At 35.7% G+C, this 16,111-nt stretch overlaps 4 protein-coding genes across 4 annotated transcripts; 3 read left to right on the top strand and 1 right to left on the bottom strand.

The window, feature by feature from the left end:
- Positions 1–12: 12 nt before the first annotated feature.
- LOC100637502 (methionine-R-sulfoxide reductase B1-A-like) lies at positions 13–3,584 on the top strand. Its single transcript, XM_003385441.3, has 3 exons — positions 13–159; positions 203–342; positions 3,200–3,584. The coding sequence occupies exons 1-3, from the start codon at positions 108–110 to the stop codon at positions 3,314–3,316; spliced, it is 309 nt and encodes a 102-aa protein (XP_003385489.2). The 5' UTR covers positions 13–107; the 3' UTR covers positions 3,317–3,584.
- Positions 3,585–3,783: 199 nt separating this feature from the next.
- Positions 3,784–7,349, bottom strand: LOC100640157 (rho GTPase-activating protein 17-like). Its single transcript, XM_003385462.3, has 17 exons — positions 7,257–7,349; positions 7,157–7,196; positions 6,886–6,987; positions 6,757–6,830; positions 6,595–6,706; positions 6,402–6,475; positions 6,265–6,355; positions 6,154–6,222; positions 6,019–6,100; positions 5,760–5,935; positions 5,655–5,712; positions 5,522–5,603; positions 5,393–5,473; positions 4,651–4,767; positions 4,380–4,606; positions 4,270–4,327; positions 3,784–4,220 (listed from the first exon to the last, which is right to left on the bottom strand). The coding sequence occupies exons 1-17, from the start codon at positions 7,310–7,312 to the stop codon at positions 3,953–3,955; spliced, it is 1,767 nt and encodes a 588-aa protein (XP_003385510.1). The 5' UTR covers positions 7,313–7,349; the 3' UTR covers positions 3,784–3,952.
- Positions 7,350–7,468: 119 nt separating this feature from the next.
- On the top strand, positions 7,469–13,834 carry LOC100640031 (kelch-like protein 20). Its single transcript, XM_019994866.1, has 5 exons — positions 7,469–7,616; positions 11,916–12,008; positions 12,060–13,137; positions 13,196–13,321; positions 13,366–13,834. Exons 1-5 carry the CDS (start codon positions 7,491–7,493, stop codon positions 13,782–13,784), a joined length of 1,842 nt encoding a protein of 613 aa, XP_019850425.1. The 5' UTR covers positions 7,469–7,490; the 3' UTR covers positions 13,785–13,834.
- A 20-nt stretch (positions 13,835–13,854) lies between these two features.
- On the top strand, positions 13,855–16,081 carry LOC100639903 (zinc phosphodiesterase ELAC protein 2-like). The gene has a single exon (XM_003385460.3). It carries the CDS (start codon positions 13,912–13,914, stop codon positions 16,048–16,050), a length of 2,139 nt encoding a protein of 712 aa, XP_003385508.2. The 5' UTR covers positions 13,855–13,911; the 3' UTR covers positions 16,051–16,081.
- Positions 16,082–16,111: the final 30 nt, after the last annotated feature.

Raw genomic sequence — 16,111 nt, 5'->3', positions numbered from 1 at the left:
TAGGATCACGCGCGACATGTAGCTCCTCCTCCTCAAGCCACTCCCATACAAACCCTGGCAACTGACCTCCATCTTATTGTATATTGTTACTGTCAGCATATCCTACCATGTCTTTCTGTGGCTGGGGTGGTGAGGTCTACAAAGATCACTTTGAAGCAGGTATTTGCCTGAGTTATACACTACAGTACTTTTCTTTATGTAGGTGTGTACTGTTGCTCAAATTGCAAAGAGCCGTTGTTTCACAGTACTAAGAAGTTTGAGCATTCCAGTCCCTGGCCTGCATTTTCTGACACTGTAGCTCCTGACAGTGTTTCTAAAAGACCAGATGGTAGTGCTTGGAAGGTAAATACTATTATTAACACCTTTTTGTTGTTATGTCACATTAAAATTTTTATCAGGAGTGTCATTAGCTGGAGAACAGTGTATATTTTGGGTCAATTTTAAAATTTTGTGATTAATGGGCAAAAAATTCAAACAGTTATTTCTTATTAATAATAGATGAGGTTTTTTTACCTGTAGCCTTGTTGGTGTATTTTAATCTTTGGTGAGAATTTGCTTCATTTTAGAATAACTACATGTAGTTACATGTAGATTGGGCCATCCCAAGCTTCTTCACACATACCTAAACACACCTGCATGAGTGATTCATTATTTCATTATCCTTTTGCTGTAATTATGCATACGTTGGCTGTCTGCATGAGAATTCACCTGTGATTCTGTGAAAGTGGAAGCATAATTTAATTGGCATGACCTAGACAATATCTTGAGCTACTTGTTGTTATAGTGATAACTATACTTATTGTGTTAAGAAGGAAGAATTGAAGTAGAAAAGAGTATAGTTGTTCAGCTGTTTGTATAAAAGAAAATTTTGGAGGGAGTTAAGTTTGGCGAATTGCTAAATTTTGGTGATTGGGGAATTTTAATTTGTCGAATTTTTGACCACGTACCACTGAACATGTGCATAATGGCTCAAAATACCTGATTTTTACTTAGGCAAATGGCTATGAAAACACCAAATTCCCCAAATTTAAGTCCATCTAATAAATTATTCGCAATACAGTAAGTTCTGTGGGGCGTCTTTGATTAGACGTAACTTTAACCTCTGTTAACAGACATTCCCTTTTAGTGGATGCAGTCATATTATGGAAATCAATATGAAGCAATATCCATATGTGATAGATAACCTTACTATTTATCAGTTTAGTATTACCATAGATAATAGAGACTATGTATATGGGATTGGAAACAGAGATACACTCTGTGTCTTATTATTATGCTAGCTATGAATAGTTATTAAAGAATTAACTTTGTTTACTACTGTAAAGTGCTGCACAATTAAAAAAAATTGCCATAATTAAAGAATTTAAACAAATAATAGCCACAACTATCATTGAATCAATATATCAATATTATCTTTAAACAAAAGTAAAATCTTTAATTCAAACAAATCCTTGCTTGAAGCAGGAGAGGGAGACAAAAATATATGAGTCTGCAAGTTATTTTGTCTCAAAAGGTGGAGGATAAAGCTTATATGGATCTGAATACATAGCTTAAGCAATGGGCTGAACCATTTAGGTTGTAACAGCGTCAATCCCAAAAGTAAGCCAAATGAACCTGTGTCCTACAGAGGGAGACAAGGCAAAAATGAGTATAAACTCTTGTTTATAGCGAGGCCATTGTATAGCCAACGCAATAGAAAGCTTATTTTACAAGAGTAAGTGATAAAATACAATGCTTACCTCATGATGCAAATCATGCAACGTAAGAATGTCCCTATAATCCCTCAGATTTTGTAGAAAAGACAAAAACCGACTAACGGTAGGCCAACATGGCAGCAGACAAGGACTGTACAGCCCAGTTATACACAATGTAATGGATCACGTGATCCCGTTTCCTATCACAGTTGCGTAGTCTCTATTATCTATGGTATTACTTGAACGATACATGAAGATGAATATTTTTTTCAAAAAATTGGCTTTCTTTTTAATGTATATAGTTTTCTAACTTTGATTTTGTGTATAGTGATATTTTCCCGAAAAATATACTGTGTATGCTGTCTCTTTATACATGTATTGCCACTGGAGTGAAGTATGCATCCACAATAATGATATTTGTCATTTTTAATTTCCTGAATAAAGTATGCTTCTCGAATCATTTGCCCAAACTACACGTATTTGTTACCAAATTATTTTTCCATGACTATGATATGACCTAGCTGGATGCACACAACCTTACACTTGACAGTCTCTATAATTATGTTTATACTTATTTTTCTATAATACTAATGGCTGCAATTAATAGTGTGTCGTGTCAATCTCAATTGCTATCTCAACTGCAAATTAGTAAGCAATTGCAATATGTTTTACTGTAATGTTTTACCACAGTAAATTTTGAGTTAAAACAGTCACACCCATTATTTACTCTTGGTCTCACATACACGACATGTCACTATGTGACATACTGAATGAGATAGTAAGCCTTTGAATTGTCTACAGTACATTATAAAGGATTGCTTATAAAAGACACCTCTTTATAAGGCACATTTGTTTATTCCCCAGTAAATTAATTAATTAACCATTGATAGAAAGGACACCATGTAGCAGAGACTGCTCTAGTCCCAAAGTGTCATTTGTAGGTCAACTAAACAGTAGAAACATGTCTTATTGACTGCATTCCATGGTTTCTTTATCTTTATTATGCATTGTGTACGTTCTAAAGATGCTCGAAGCATATTGCTTCTAATTATTAATTATAATTATTTTAGCTATATTCAGTTTTATGATTAATATTAATAATTTAATGCAACATTAGCCTACAATTTCAAAGGCTGTGTAAAATTGTGTACTGTACATGTAAGCCTTAAATGGACCCCATGGACCTCCAGCTTAAAATTCATAGAATCAATGATTCATGCTATTGTCCTCATTGTTGGAATTTTATTAAGAATTTGGGGGCATGTGCTTAAAGTTTAGTTACAATAATCAAATTAATGAGACGAGGCATCAAATGCTATTTCCTTGCCTAAAAGAAACTGACTATAATATGGGACTACATGTATTATTGGTAAAGGGTATATAGTTATTGATTATGCTGAAGTACTTAAAATCATGGCTCTGTCAATGTACACTTACAGTATTATAGAAACTTTCCTTATGTAGATTTTGTACTGGCCTTATTAATGATTCCTTTTCTTAAATAGGTATCATGTTCAAAATGTGGAAATGGATTGGGCCATGAGTTTGTCGGTGATGGTCCTAATGGAAAATCTCGTTTCTGAATATTCTCATCCTCCTTGACCTTTAAAGAGAAATCTTAAAAAGCAAGGAGATTAGTGGTGGTGGGGTGTCTTTTGGAATATAGACTTTTTACTCTGTCCATAGCAGTTCATATTATTGTTGATAATACTTTGATGTCTTATAGCAAAATCCATTATCATGGATGCTTTGAGGCTGATGTAATTTTTATCAACCCTTAAATGAACTGAGTCTTTGTTAGTTCCTTTATGTGACTGGTAATTATATTTTTAACAAAAATTAATGTATTTTGGTGATTTAACACTATAATGACTTTGCTTTGTTTGAAAAGCAGTACTGAGCAACTTGCCATCACAAAGACTTCATCTTGGTCTTGGTAGTAAATTAATTTTTATGCAATGCTAATTACAAAATTCTTCACCATTGTCATCTTCCATCCATTACCTCCTGGCACGACACAAAATTGTAATAGTGTCAATTATGCATCCTACTCCATTTTTTTGCTCATTAACATCGCTCAACACTTACATTTATTTCTGGATACTGGATAGTATAATCATTAAATAAAATAATAATAATAATTAATAATCAATAACAGGAACACTGAACACAACAACTTAATGGTAAAATTGAAATAAAGTCACATCTTCCACTAGTGCACTAAATAACAAAGAAAGTATAGTTACGTACATTATGTATCAGAGCACTGTTTCTTCATCAACCGAAGAGTCCTTTGGCTTGAAAGGAGGTGGAGGTGATGGCTTTTCTTTCAGAAGTGCTGGGGATGATTTTTCACGTGGTGGTGATGGAGGTGGAGGACGAGCTTTACTACGACTAGGAGGAGGCTGAGGGGCAGGACGCGAAGGACGACCAGTTGGTGTTTTTGGAGACGAAGGTATAGGGCTAGCATCTGGTTGCGGTTGCTGCCTCTTTATGCTTCTATTTCTCCGTGCAGGAGGAGTAGGTCTAATGCATAGAAATATATTAATAGTGGAACCAGTTACTAACTACAAACCTTTCTTCAGTAGTAATAGGCAGAGCATGAGGTTTATTTAGTGATGAAGTGTCTTGCTCTAAAATAATAGCAAAAAGTCAATATTATTTCATTATTTTTGTCAAACTTACGTTCTAAATCACCAGGATCAGTGGGAGCTTGTTCAAAATCACAGTCTTCATTACTAACAGGAGTGCTTGGCTCATTTGTTGGTGAAAACAATGGAGGCTCCTCTTTTACATCAGGTGAAGCTAAATCATCAGGTAAAGCAGGAGGGTCACCAAAGAAATATGAAGGATGCCTAACAAAACAATCTGCTATTCTTGTATACAGAGCTGTTTCTCCAACCAGTCCTTGCCTACATTTGGACTCAATAAAATACACTGAAGAGATAAATCTTACATTGTCTCATTTTTAGACCACAGAAGATTAGGACCAATAACAATTGCAATGTTGTTCACATTCATTTTAGTGTGTTCATGGTATTTTGAAAGATCATGTAAGAACCACATCAAATACCTAATGATATTTACAGTAATGCCAACTGTATTGACAATATTGCTAGCAATATCTGAAACAAATAGGAAATTGAACATCTGCGCCAAGTAGTATTAATTTTAAAAGTACAATATTATATCCACATCTGAAGCCACAAATTTACTTGGCCATAATAAGAGTACAACAATGAACATACATGTACAAGCATAGTTCTGCCTATGGTGGTTGGGGTTGGTCGGGACAACCACCTCAACAAATGAACCAACCAGTTCATCACTTAGGCCAACCATCCAATTAATACTAATAACCATACATAAAGCATATATTGTAGTCTACTAGTATGGTGTACATAAGTTTAAAAGGAACAATGTTAGTCTCCACCACCTCTAATCTTTTTCTGGGCAGAACCCTGCAACAAGTCGCTACAGACATATAGTTCACAAGAATGAACACTTGACATTGATATCTTTTTGGTATCATTTTTGAAAGCTTGAAAAGATCAATGTAAAATATACACAGCCACAATTCTTTGTGTAGGTAGTCAATGGAATGATCTACAATTACTGTACCTTGTGGACACTAACAAACTCATGAATATAAGATAAATGTCCTTCAACAAAAGATGAGTTTCCAACAGTGGGCTTACCTCAAATTTTCTCGATTCTCAGGAGCAAGGTTTTGTGTTACAGACCATAACTGTTGCATTCGCTCACCTTCATTAGCAACTCTAAATGAAATAGGTAAAATAATCAATAATAAGGAATATATTAGTTACCCGGCGGCAGCAACCCAATCAGCATGAAGTTCGTGCGTTAATATAGGATCCGGTAGTTCTCTTAAATATTGCTTCAATGCACCTACATGTATAACAAACACTGCAAACTAAAAACATAATGACAAGGCCTTACCAGCGACTGTATGTGGATCATGAGTTGAGACGTCAGCAGAGGCAGCATCAAACGCATTCTAATAAGTTTTAAATGCACAATAGAATGAATGAGATATTCAGATACTTTAAGAAGTTTCAATTTAGCAGCACTAGCAGCAAGTCTGAATATCCCTTCCATTTTCATTCCCCGTCTCCTTAATTCTAAACAGCATTCTTCTATAACATAAGAGATGGTCCTTTCAGTCAATTTAAGATGATCCAATAAACAGAAACCAAAAGCTGGACGTTCAGCACTCACATCTGAAACAAAAACATCAAACATAATAGCATGATTTGGCATCACAAAAGATGATATGCAAAACAACAAAGTACATGTAACATACCTAATGTCTTATTTAGGCGTGGTAGTATTTCATCTAACACATTGAGTTTTTCTTTCAGATGTGTAATTTGAAGAACAGTCATCTAATAACAATTATGTAAACTATTACAATTGAAATGACAAAAGGTAACCTCACTTTATGCATTAAATCAGCTAATTCTCTTTCTTTACTTAAGAATGAAAAAAGTTCTGTGGCATAAGTGTCCTGAGTTTACAAATAAAAGTACATATCAAAAAAGCCTCAAACCTGGCACTGTTCAAAGTGAGATATTGCCTGATCAAGTTCTGATTTCACTGTTTCTGCTCTGGGAGAAAATTTGTCTTGAATAGACTGATACCTTTAAATAATAATACTCAAAACATTGCATAACGGGCACTAATAACCGATTTCTAGTTCCATCCATATCGAGTCGAGCAGAAGAAAGTTTCTTTTTTGCTTTGTCAACTTTCTTACACTCCTAAAATATAAAATAGTTACTAATCATAAGCAAAACAAAGTAACACAAATAGTGACACATTTTAGTGATTAATCTTATGTTATGCACCATTTGGTACCATCAGGAGAAAACAGACTTACTTCTAATATAGAATTAATATTCTGAATTATATCATTTTCCATAGCCATTTCATACTCTGTTAAATGACTAGATATATCTAACTGAGCTTGGCCTACTTCCTTTAAAATATTTCTGCAACAATCCATTTGTCCAATAGATAAAAATCAAAACTCATCACTTACGATAAAACAGAAGCTTCCATTGAAGTTGCTGACTCCATCATACTTACTCCTAATGCATAATGTGGCAACTTTTTCTAGAAACATTAAAACAAAGCTATCTCAGACTTACATGTATACATAATTGCATACCTGATGTTTCTCAAATGTACTACCAGAACCTTGATTACATGCATGCAATCTCTTTATTACTGATTGACAGCTGCTACGAATCTCTTCCACTTTCTTCTCCGCCTGTAAAGTGAATGTACAAACAGTGACATACAAACATCATTGCATTTAATATCAATAATTTAAAGGATACTTTCAAGATGGGGAACCTCTATATACAAACAAGTTCAAGTTCAATTAATCAAACACCGATCACAAACACAACGGCACAATAAACCAACATTGTTCTAACCTCACTTAAGCTTGACGTCAATCGGTCTGACTTCTCTCGACTGTGTAAATTGTTTCAGAATTGATGAGTTAGTACTAAAATGGACATATTTAACACTCACACTGAGAGCTTCTCTCCTGCCAGTTGCTTGAAACGGTTAAAATGCTTCGCTGCCATTTAGTTTCCAATAAACAGAGCTCTCAGTCCTGCCGCTGAGTACCAGACAACAGAGAGTGAGCCAGACACAACACAACCAGCCGACAGCCGATACGTGCTGTCAGTGAAATGTCGACAGAATTGAGGAAGATGTCATGTGGCACACCCACTGATATAATGGGAGGAGATTCGAAAGAAAATGGATGGCCGAGGAGAAAGCTACTACGAGGACCTGGAAATTGAAGGACCAATTGAAGAGTCTTTCCTACCTTCTAGGCCATCATACACACCTTACTTATCTACCAGAGACAGAGAAGCTCCCCAGGTTAGTGCTAGATCTAGCTCTTCACTTTGCTCGTGATAGCCCGAGCCCTACAAAAATGCCTCGAAAAATTCAAATGAATTTATATATGCCTTTTAATGTTGGTAGGAACTTGTATTTAAAGTTTAAATGTAAAGCTGCTCTAATATTTGTAATAGCTAGCTGCTGTTTGGGTGTAATTTTGTGTTTGGAAATTTAATAGTAACAGTATAAGGATACTTTGCAAATAATGCTGTTATGTGCCTGGTGGGGGATTCTAGATCCCTACACTTGCTTAGGCCTCCACAATCACACCAAACTATCGTTTATCCACTTTTATTTTTCATATGGAGTGAACTATTATCCACATAATTGTATGACAATTACATGACTGCAACTTGGCTTACTATAAAAAATATTTCTATAAAATATGTGGTAGTGTCAAAAACCACACTCATACTAAGAATTACTTATTGTAGAGCTAAAAAAATTTTGTGCAATATACATGTACATATAAGACCTTTTTCTTGGTCCATCATGTACTCACCATTCTGCCAGAAGCTATTGGGTTTATGGTGTATACTTGTACATTATGAAATGTAGATGCACATTTTTTCTTGCTGCATAAAGTTTTCCTTGTCTAAGCACAACACTGATAAAAAATTTCACACAATATGATTAAATCCTCTCCTTTTGGACCTCATGGGAAAACATAATTTTACTCTATCTTATGTTTATTATTCTGCTATCATCTTGTCACCACCCATTTGTTACCTACTAATTATCTACATCACCTATTCCCTATTACATGTGCATGTATTTCATCTTAATTGCTACTAATATGTTCAACCTTAAGTGTAATTTTGCCACCTGACTTCACGTTGGTCAGTTAATTGATACGAAATTAAATTTAGTTCTGTTCCAGTGCTTCTACCTATAGAAATGGTTTTAACTAACGCTCACATAATGTGTATGTTGCTATGAAAGATTAATATTGAAATGTTTTTATAATATAAACTTTAATTTATTGATAGATGGCCGTAATTTAGCAATTTAAAGTTGGTATCGTATAGCTCAAAACTTTTGAGGTTCAAAACTTTTGCAAATGAGTGAAAAGAAAGATATTCGCAAAAGCACTCACTCTTGAGTCGTAATCATAACACCTGTAACTATTTGTATGAGATCTAAGATTATTAAATAGCCTGTGCTTTGCACTGTTATTTAGTCAATTTGCTTGCTGGTGTGTGTGTGTGTGTGTGTGTGTGTGTGTGTGTGTGTGTGTGTGTGTGTGTGTGTGTGTGTGTGCGTGCGTGCGTGCGTGTGTGCGTGCGTGTTGTGTGTGTGTGTGTTGTGCATGTAGGCTCTGCCACAAGTTGGTATATGTTTTTCAGATTCATCTCTTAATCATTGTGTCTCTTTTGTCTGAATTTGTAAAGCTATAATAATAATAATAATAATAATAATAATAATAACTAGGGTGAATGTAAACATTGAAGGGGCGAGCATGAGCCATCAATTAACTATTGAAATTATAATTGAACTAAATAAAATCAATCCAGCTCTTAGCCTGCATGCATATTCAGAACCCGGCCTCATGGCCGGGGTCTGTCAACACAACCAAAATGACCCATTAAAAGAGACAAGGATGAACTATCCTGTCACTTTGGAAAAATGTGCCAGCATTAAGTTACCAAAGTTAGCCGTAGTAATAAAAGTTTTTTTGTAATTTGATTGGTTGTTATGTTACCATAGTTATCAAGCTTCCATCAATTAACATCTTTTTGAAATAAAACTACTGAAATAAAATCAATCCAGCTCTTAACGTGCATGCATATTCAGACCCCAGCCTCATAGTCTGGCTGGGTCTGAACAGAGCAAACCCACTATTTAACACCACTGACCAAAATGACCTAGTAAAAGAGACAAGAATGAACTGTCCTAATACTTTGAGAAAATATGGCAAGCTAAATTTCTAATCAAGCTTCTCTCATAATTTTAATTCTGTCAATGAGAGGACTAATCTAGAGGAGTCTTAGATCAACTGCTTTTAAGTTCTTCAGCCTTTAGAGATGCTTTAGATAGCCCCTCTCTCTTTATCTAGCTGTTAGAAACTCAATCTGAGTTTGTCCCATTAAAATGTCCGCCATCTTGTTCTTTTTGAACACACCCTCTAAATAAATTTTGCCCACGTGGTCCAAATTTATCATTAGTATGCTAATTTAATTTTCGTATTCTTCCGTTCACAAACAAGACGTAACGCAAATAGACCTAGACAGATTAGTGTGGGTCTCCCTAATGCTCGCCCCAATAATAATAATGATAATGATAATAAAACTTTCGCAAATAGCCCAGATTAAGATGTGGCTAGCAGCTCTATGCTTGAAGGTGGCATCACCTATGGAGAGCTCTCACAGCCAGACATTGCACATGTATACATGATACTCATATTTACATGTATACGATAAAGTATCGAAAAAGTAGAGAGATGTAGTTATAAGATAGCCATAGCAATACTTCTTGTATCTACTATTAATAGTTATTAATGTCATTAAGTACATTAATTAATCAATTAACTTTAATAACTAGTATTAAAAGGGCTACAGTATTCATGCTTTAGTCACTTTCGGCTAGTCATATTCACTCTTCTTCTCCTTACCCTCATTGAGCACTTGCTCTTTTTTTAAAATAATGTAATTAGTCCAGTTATTTTGTTATTAGTATCAGTTTATTTTGTGATAAGTTCATAGCAAAATACAAGTTAATACATAAAATTAAATGGTGTTAGTAAAAGCACATACAATATAAAACATGAAAATTCAAGTAGATACAGTACCTACCACTCAGGTATAAGTTTACTTATCATGTACAAAGTAATGCCTGTATTGTGTATTTATCACGTACTTATCTCGTTTTGTGGTGCACTAGTAGCAAGATATTATGTATTCTTGCTAGTAGCAAATGCAAGTAATGCTGCAAGTAATGCTGCAGGTAATGCTCGAGATCACTCATGTAAATGAAAACTTATAGCTGAGCAGTACTGTACATGATAGATGATTGGTGGATACATATTGCAATGCCTGCCCACAGTATCAAGCAAATTAAAAGCATGAGTGTAATAGAGTCTTGTTCTTCTTTCCGAGGTACAGCTAATAAGCGGTTGCAGTGGTGTCACCTTTTGACGTCATAATGACTTTTGTATGGCAAAAATTTATGAGCCTCATTTGTTTACAGCAGTAAAGTTGCTTCTTCTATAACAGCACAAGGCAGAAAAGGAGTACAATTATGGCAGTAGTAAGCAGAAAAGTAGCGATAGCAATAATTATAGGAGTAGCAAGACAAGACTGTGTTCACTTCGGCCGCTTCACTGGTTCTCTATCCAAGGACTTCTTGTTTCCTTTGCATCCCTGAGTCTAGGCAAATCAAAGAACAGCATGAATTAGCCATGCTAATATTTAAGGAAGCCTGCCAGAAGAGTTTATAGTGCTGTACAAGTGAATGGCAAATTTGCCATTTTGCGATACGGAAGTAATTATGACACATGCTACGACGTCATATGAAACCGCTCTATAGAGTGCCATTTTAAGACATACATGCTCACTTAATTAAGGCAAGTCCACGCCTACACAATCACACCCTAAAAATTTTTGTGATTAAAACTTTGTGTAATGCCTAAACTGTGAAAGTTGTCAACTTTGAAAGTTTTGAGCTATACATTATGTTATACATAGTACATGTCTTAGTGCATTTTCTACATGTTTTGTTAGTATAAATCATATTATTGTCGTATAATCTAGGGTTTTTGCTTAGAAATAAAATTTTTTAATAATGATAGAAAATTTAACTTCAGCATGACTGAACATGTGTGATTTGTCTTTTTTCATAATTGATTTTTTTTATTTAACAAATTGGAGCAAGAAATTCACATAATATTGATATTTTTATATTCATAATGCATATAAGCACCAATTATAAATCAAAACATTGTTGCCATGCATGCTTGTGCAGCAATGAACCATTGACTGAAGTGTAGTGTTAATTGCTTCTTATAAGTGTCCATTAGGCTTTGGTAGTGGGAGGCAGTATACATGTTATGTGTGGACAGGTGGCATTGCATCCATGGCTTCATTCAGACCCCTGAGGCATACATTGTAACTAAGCAAATATTAGTAACCCCAGAGTATAGCCCTAGGTATTACTGGGGGCTATAACACTGCTGTTTAGCAGCTAGGGATATATCACCATGATCAGATCAATGCACCGTATGCATTTATGTACAATAGAAACACCTCTTGCAACTTTTACTTCTTGTCCTCTTACTTTTAGTTCATTTATGAACCAGAAGACTTTACTTCAGCTGCATTTTCCTCCCTTTGGAGTATGAGAGAAGAAGGTTTGCTATGTGACGTTATTATTAAAGTATGTCACTAAGTAATTGCTCATTGATGCTAGTACTTAATGTATTTATAGGTTGGTTGTCATACTTATAGAGCACATAAAGTTGTCCTTGCTTCTTGCTCTTTATATTTTCGTGCCATGTTTTCAGGTGATATGAAGGAAAGTGTAACGGGAGAAGTTACTATTAAAGAATTTGACCCAGATGCTGTTAAAAGCCTATTGGATTTCTGCTATTCATCAGTTCTCACCATTAATCTCAGCAATGTTCTCCACTTGTTACAAGCTGCCAGTTTATTTCAAATGAATGGTGTCCAAGAAGCTTGCTGCAATTTTCTCATTGCCCAACTTCATCCTTCTAATTGTCTTGGTTTTTGCAAGTTTGCTGACACTCATAGCTGTTACCGCCTCTGGAAGAAGTGTAATGTATTTGTTCAGCAACGCTTTCCTGAAGTGGCTCTTCATGAAGAGTTTCTTGAGCTGACACTTGAAGAATTAATTAATATTACTTCTGATAGTCACTTAAATGTTCGAGGGGAAGAACAAATATATGAAGCTGTCATTACGTGGATCAAGCATGACCTTGACAATCGAAAAGATCATGTTGGCATACTGCTAAAGAATGTAAGGATGCCACTAATGTCTGCTGCTTTTCTAAGCCGAGAAGTACAGAGTGAACCGCTTGTAATGGATAGTTTTGATGGGCGTGGTCTCCTAATTGAAGCTATGGACTTTCATTTACAGAAGAATTATATGAGAGATACACGGAGTGCGAAAAATAGAAGTGTGAACACAACTCCTAGGCAGTGTCCTGGTCTGGAGTATCTCTTTTCGATTGGAGGATCTGGGCCACCCGTTTTAGATGACCCATACTTAGATATTTGTGAGTGTTATGATGCCGAGCGTAATGAATGGAGACAAGTTGCTTCACTAAATCAAAGACGGTCTGGATTACGAGTTGCGACATGTGGTGGGTATTTATACGCCGTTGGTGGTTTTTCAGCTACAGACACTAAAGCATTATCTAGCGTTGATCGTTACGATCCGATGACAGACTCCTGGAGAAGTATGGCACCAATGAATCAACCGAGAAGAGGCTTTGCTCTTGCTGTGTTACATGGTTGTATGTATGCCATTGGTGGTATAAATGGAGGTATGTACATTCCTATTATGTAATTGTACATTGCATAGTTATATTACACATCATGTAGGTATTTATTATGACAGTGTTGAAAAATACTGCCCAAAAAAGAATCAGTGGCGATTTGTGCAACCAATGACTGTTGAGAGGAGAGCTGTGTATGCTGCAGCTTTAGACAATTATATTTATGCTGCAGGTACAATGATATTGTCCTTTGTCTTGTTGTTTTAATGAATTTAGGTGGACATGATGGAGACTGTCTTCTTGATACCATGGAAAGGTATGATCCTTCGAGTGATATATGGGTTGTCATAGCTAACATGATGTCACCTTGTTGCCTTGGAGCATTAGTCTCACTGAAGGGCTGTCTTTATGCTATCGGTGGTTATGACGGCACAACAATATTGCAGCATGTTCAAAAATTTAATCCTGAGACATGTGAGTGGACTTCTGTTGCTTCTCTACCTATAAAGAGAGGTGGTTTTGGTGCTGCTGTTATGGATGGACTATTATATGTGGTTGGAGGCTGTGACAGTCTCACAAAAGTCAATAGTGTTGATCGCTATGATCCTGAAAAAGACAAATGGACATCTGTCGCTAAAATGAGTATCAGAAGAAGTGGAATGGGAGTTGGTGTAGCTCCTGCTTTTTTGTATTAGTTTTAATGAGTTTTTTAATTAGCATTGAATTATTTGTTTTGTATTATTCATTTTTTATTATGGGCTGGGTTAAAATTAATATTAAACTTGAACAAGTTGAAGTTAGACAACGTGGTCTCTCTCAAGAATGATCCCTCTCATCCGATTCAGTCTCTGGCGTAGAAGTGCTTGTGGTACAATTCTTGGTCGATGTCGTCTATTATGTACTCCAATAAGCAATTTTTGTGAGCTTTTGGTATTGGGAACTGGTTCGTCTGAATTTTCTCCATTTCTCTGTTTGTCAACTGGTTCAGGAAGGTACTTATTCAATTGCCCAGAGCGTGCACTTCTTTCTTTAGCATGTAATTCCATTAAACCTTCCACAGTAAACCACATCTTTCTAACAAAGTCTTCATGGGAAAACATGGGGGGAATATTCTCTACATTGGTTAAAATGAATCCAGAATCCTCTCACTCGTCTGTTGCAACTGGCCCTTGTGGTTTCACTTTCTTGCGTGATTCATTAAAATCATTCGTGGACTTCGATGACGCAACATTCACTCCAAGATCTGATGAGCCTACCACTTTAAAATTCAACGACATAAATGTGACTGCTGTTGAGCTCCAACCATCTACGTTATGTAAAACTGTGTCAGAGTCAATTGCCGCTTATGTCATTCAGTTGCCTACACTGAGAGGAAAAGCTGATAAAGAAAAAGCAATTGAACTTGGGGTTGTATCTGTCCAAGACTTTAAGGCATTATTGAATGGGGTTTCTGTTACTTCTATAAATGGAAATGCTGTGTATCCTCATCAAGTTTTGGAACCTGAACAAGTTGGACCACAGGCATTAGTCTTGGAATGCCCTGATCCAGGCTTTTTGAAGGATATAACCACTCATCCTTTCCTCAATGCTCCTCAACTCAAACCTGTAGTTGTTGTTCATATTACACCAAAAGCTGTTTTAGAAACCACTTTATATAACCAGTGGATGAAGCAATTTCATCAGTGCCAGCATATTCTTTTGCACCCTGACTTCTGTCCTTCAGAAATAGCTATTAAGCCTGGTCTTTATTCAAGTATGCTGCTTCATTTGGTGGAACCAAATATTTTCAATTTACCAACTACAGTAAGTCATAAGAAATCTTTGTCTCCTGCTTTTGATAGTCCAGTGATCATTGGACAATGCTCAATGGCATTTCATATTCGACCGTTAACACGATTTGGGGTTGATAAGAACTTTTCTTCAAAAATGTGCAGCTCTTCTATTGATAGTGTATTAAACGATCTAATGCTAGATGATCAATTGATAGATTTTATTGAAGCACACCCATTTTTAAAATCTAACTTTAATGATCTACTATCGAACTTAAAAAATAAGTTGCTAATGGAATATCATGAAAAGTTGACCAAGAAATTATTCAATTCGTCTCGTACAAAAATTACCTTTCTGGGAACTGGGGCTTCAAATTTGTCAATCACACGTAATGTGAGTTCTATTTTATTGCATTTGCCATCTGGTGCATTCATGCTTTTAGATGCAGGTGAAGGCACACTTAGTCAACTTTACATGTGTTTTGGTTCTACTTTAGCTGATGAGGTTCTGCGCAATCTCAAATGTATATTTGTGTCCCACATGCACAATGATCATCATCTCGGTGTTACTGGTATTTTGCAAAAGATACAAAAGTTAAGTGGTAGCAGTATTAATGATGACAGTGTGTTAGTAGTTGGACCCAGACACTTATCTGATTGGTTGCTGAACTACAGTAGTAAATTTAGCAGCCTGAAGTTTCGTTTTATTGCTGTAGATAAGAAGGAAATATCTCTTCCTTCCTTGCATCTTAAAATGGAATTTGTTCCTGTTTGTCATCCTACACATTCACATGGTATCATTCTTTATTACAAAAACAAATGGAAGCTAGTTTACTCAGGAGACACAAGACCTTGTCGTGACCTTGTTAGAGCAGGAAAAGATGCGTCTCTTCTGATTCATGAAGCAACGTTTGATGATAGTTTGCAAGCTAATGCAGTTGCTAGGCTTCATTCAACTAAATCTGAGGCAATTCAAGTAGCTCGTCACATGAATGCAGCATTTCTGATGCTTACTCATTTTAGTCAACGCTATCATAATCATATGCGACATCATGATCATAGCTGTTTTTCGTTGCACCTATTTGAGGATTTACCATCAAATGTTGCTGTAGCATATGATTTCATGACCATTGATATGGATGAACTTGATAAACTTAGTGATGTTTCTTCTACTATTTCTAAAATAAAATAATGTATTGACATAATAATTAAATTTTATGTGTAATCTAAAATGCACTGCGCATGCGTAAAGG

This window comes from Amphimedon queenslandica, unplaced genomic scaffold, assembly GCF_000090795.2.
Source record: "Amphimedon queenslandica unplaced genomic scaffold, v1.1 AMPQUscaffold_13463, whole genome shotgun sequence".
Taxonomy (NCBI): domain Eukaryota; kingdom Metazoa; phylum Porifera; class Demospongiae; order Haplosclerida; family Niphatidae; genus Amphimedon; species Amphimedon queenslandica.
Note: the sequence above shows the minus strand (reverse complement) of the source record. Positions and strands in the feature narration are given on the sequence as shown.

Excerpts from the sequence above, each read along its gene's own strand:
- LOC100640157 (XM_003385462.3), bottom strand. The coding sequence starts at position 7,312 with ATGGCAGCGAAGCATTTTAACCGTTTCAAGCAACTGGCAGGAGAGAAG. Across the intron at positions 7,197-7,256 it reads GCAGGAGAGAAGCTCTCAGT|TCGAGAGAAGTCAGACCGAT; the intron begins GTGAGTGTTAAA and ends CAATTTACACAG. Across the intron at positions 6,356-6,401 it reads ATGGATGGAACTAGAAATCG|GTATCAGTCTATTCAAGACA; the intron begins GTTATTAGTGCC and ends TATTATTTAAAG.
- LOC100639903 (XM_003385460.3), top strand. The coding sequence starts at position 13,912 with ATGATCCCTCTCATCCGATTCAGTCTCTGGCGTAGAAGTGCTTGTGGT.
- LOC100640031 (XM_019994866.1), top strand. The coding sequence starts at position 7,491 with ATGGATGGCCGAGGAGAAAGCTACTACGAGGACCTGGAAATTGAAGGA. Across the intron at positions 7,617-11,915 it reads GAGACAGAGAAGCTCCCCAG|TTCATTTATGAACCAGAAGA; the intron begins GTTAGTGCTAGA and ends TCTTACTTTTAG. Across the intron at positions 13,322-13,365 it reads CAATTATATTTATGCTGCAG|GTGGACATGATGGAGACTGT; the intron begins GTACAATGATAT and ends TAATGAATTTAG.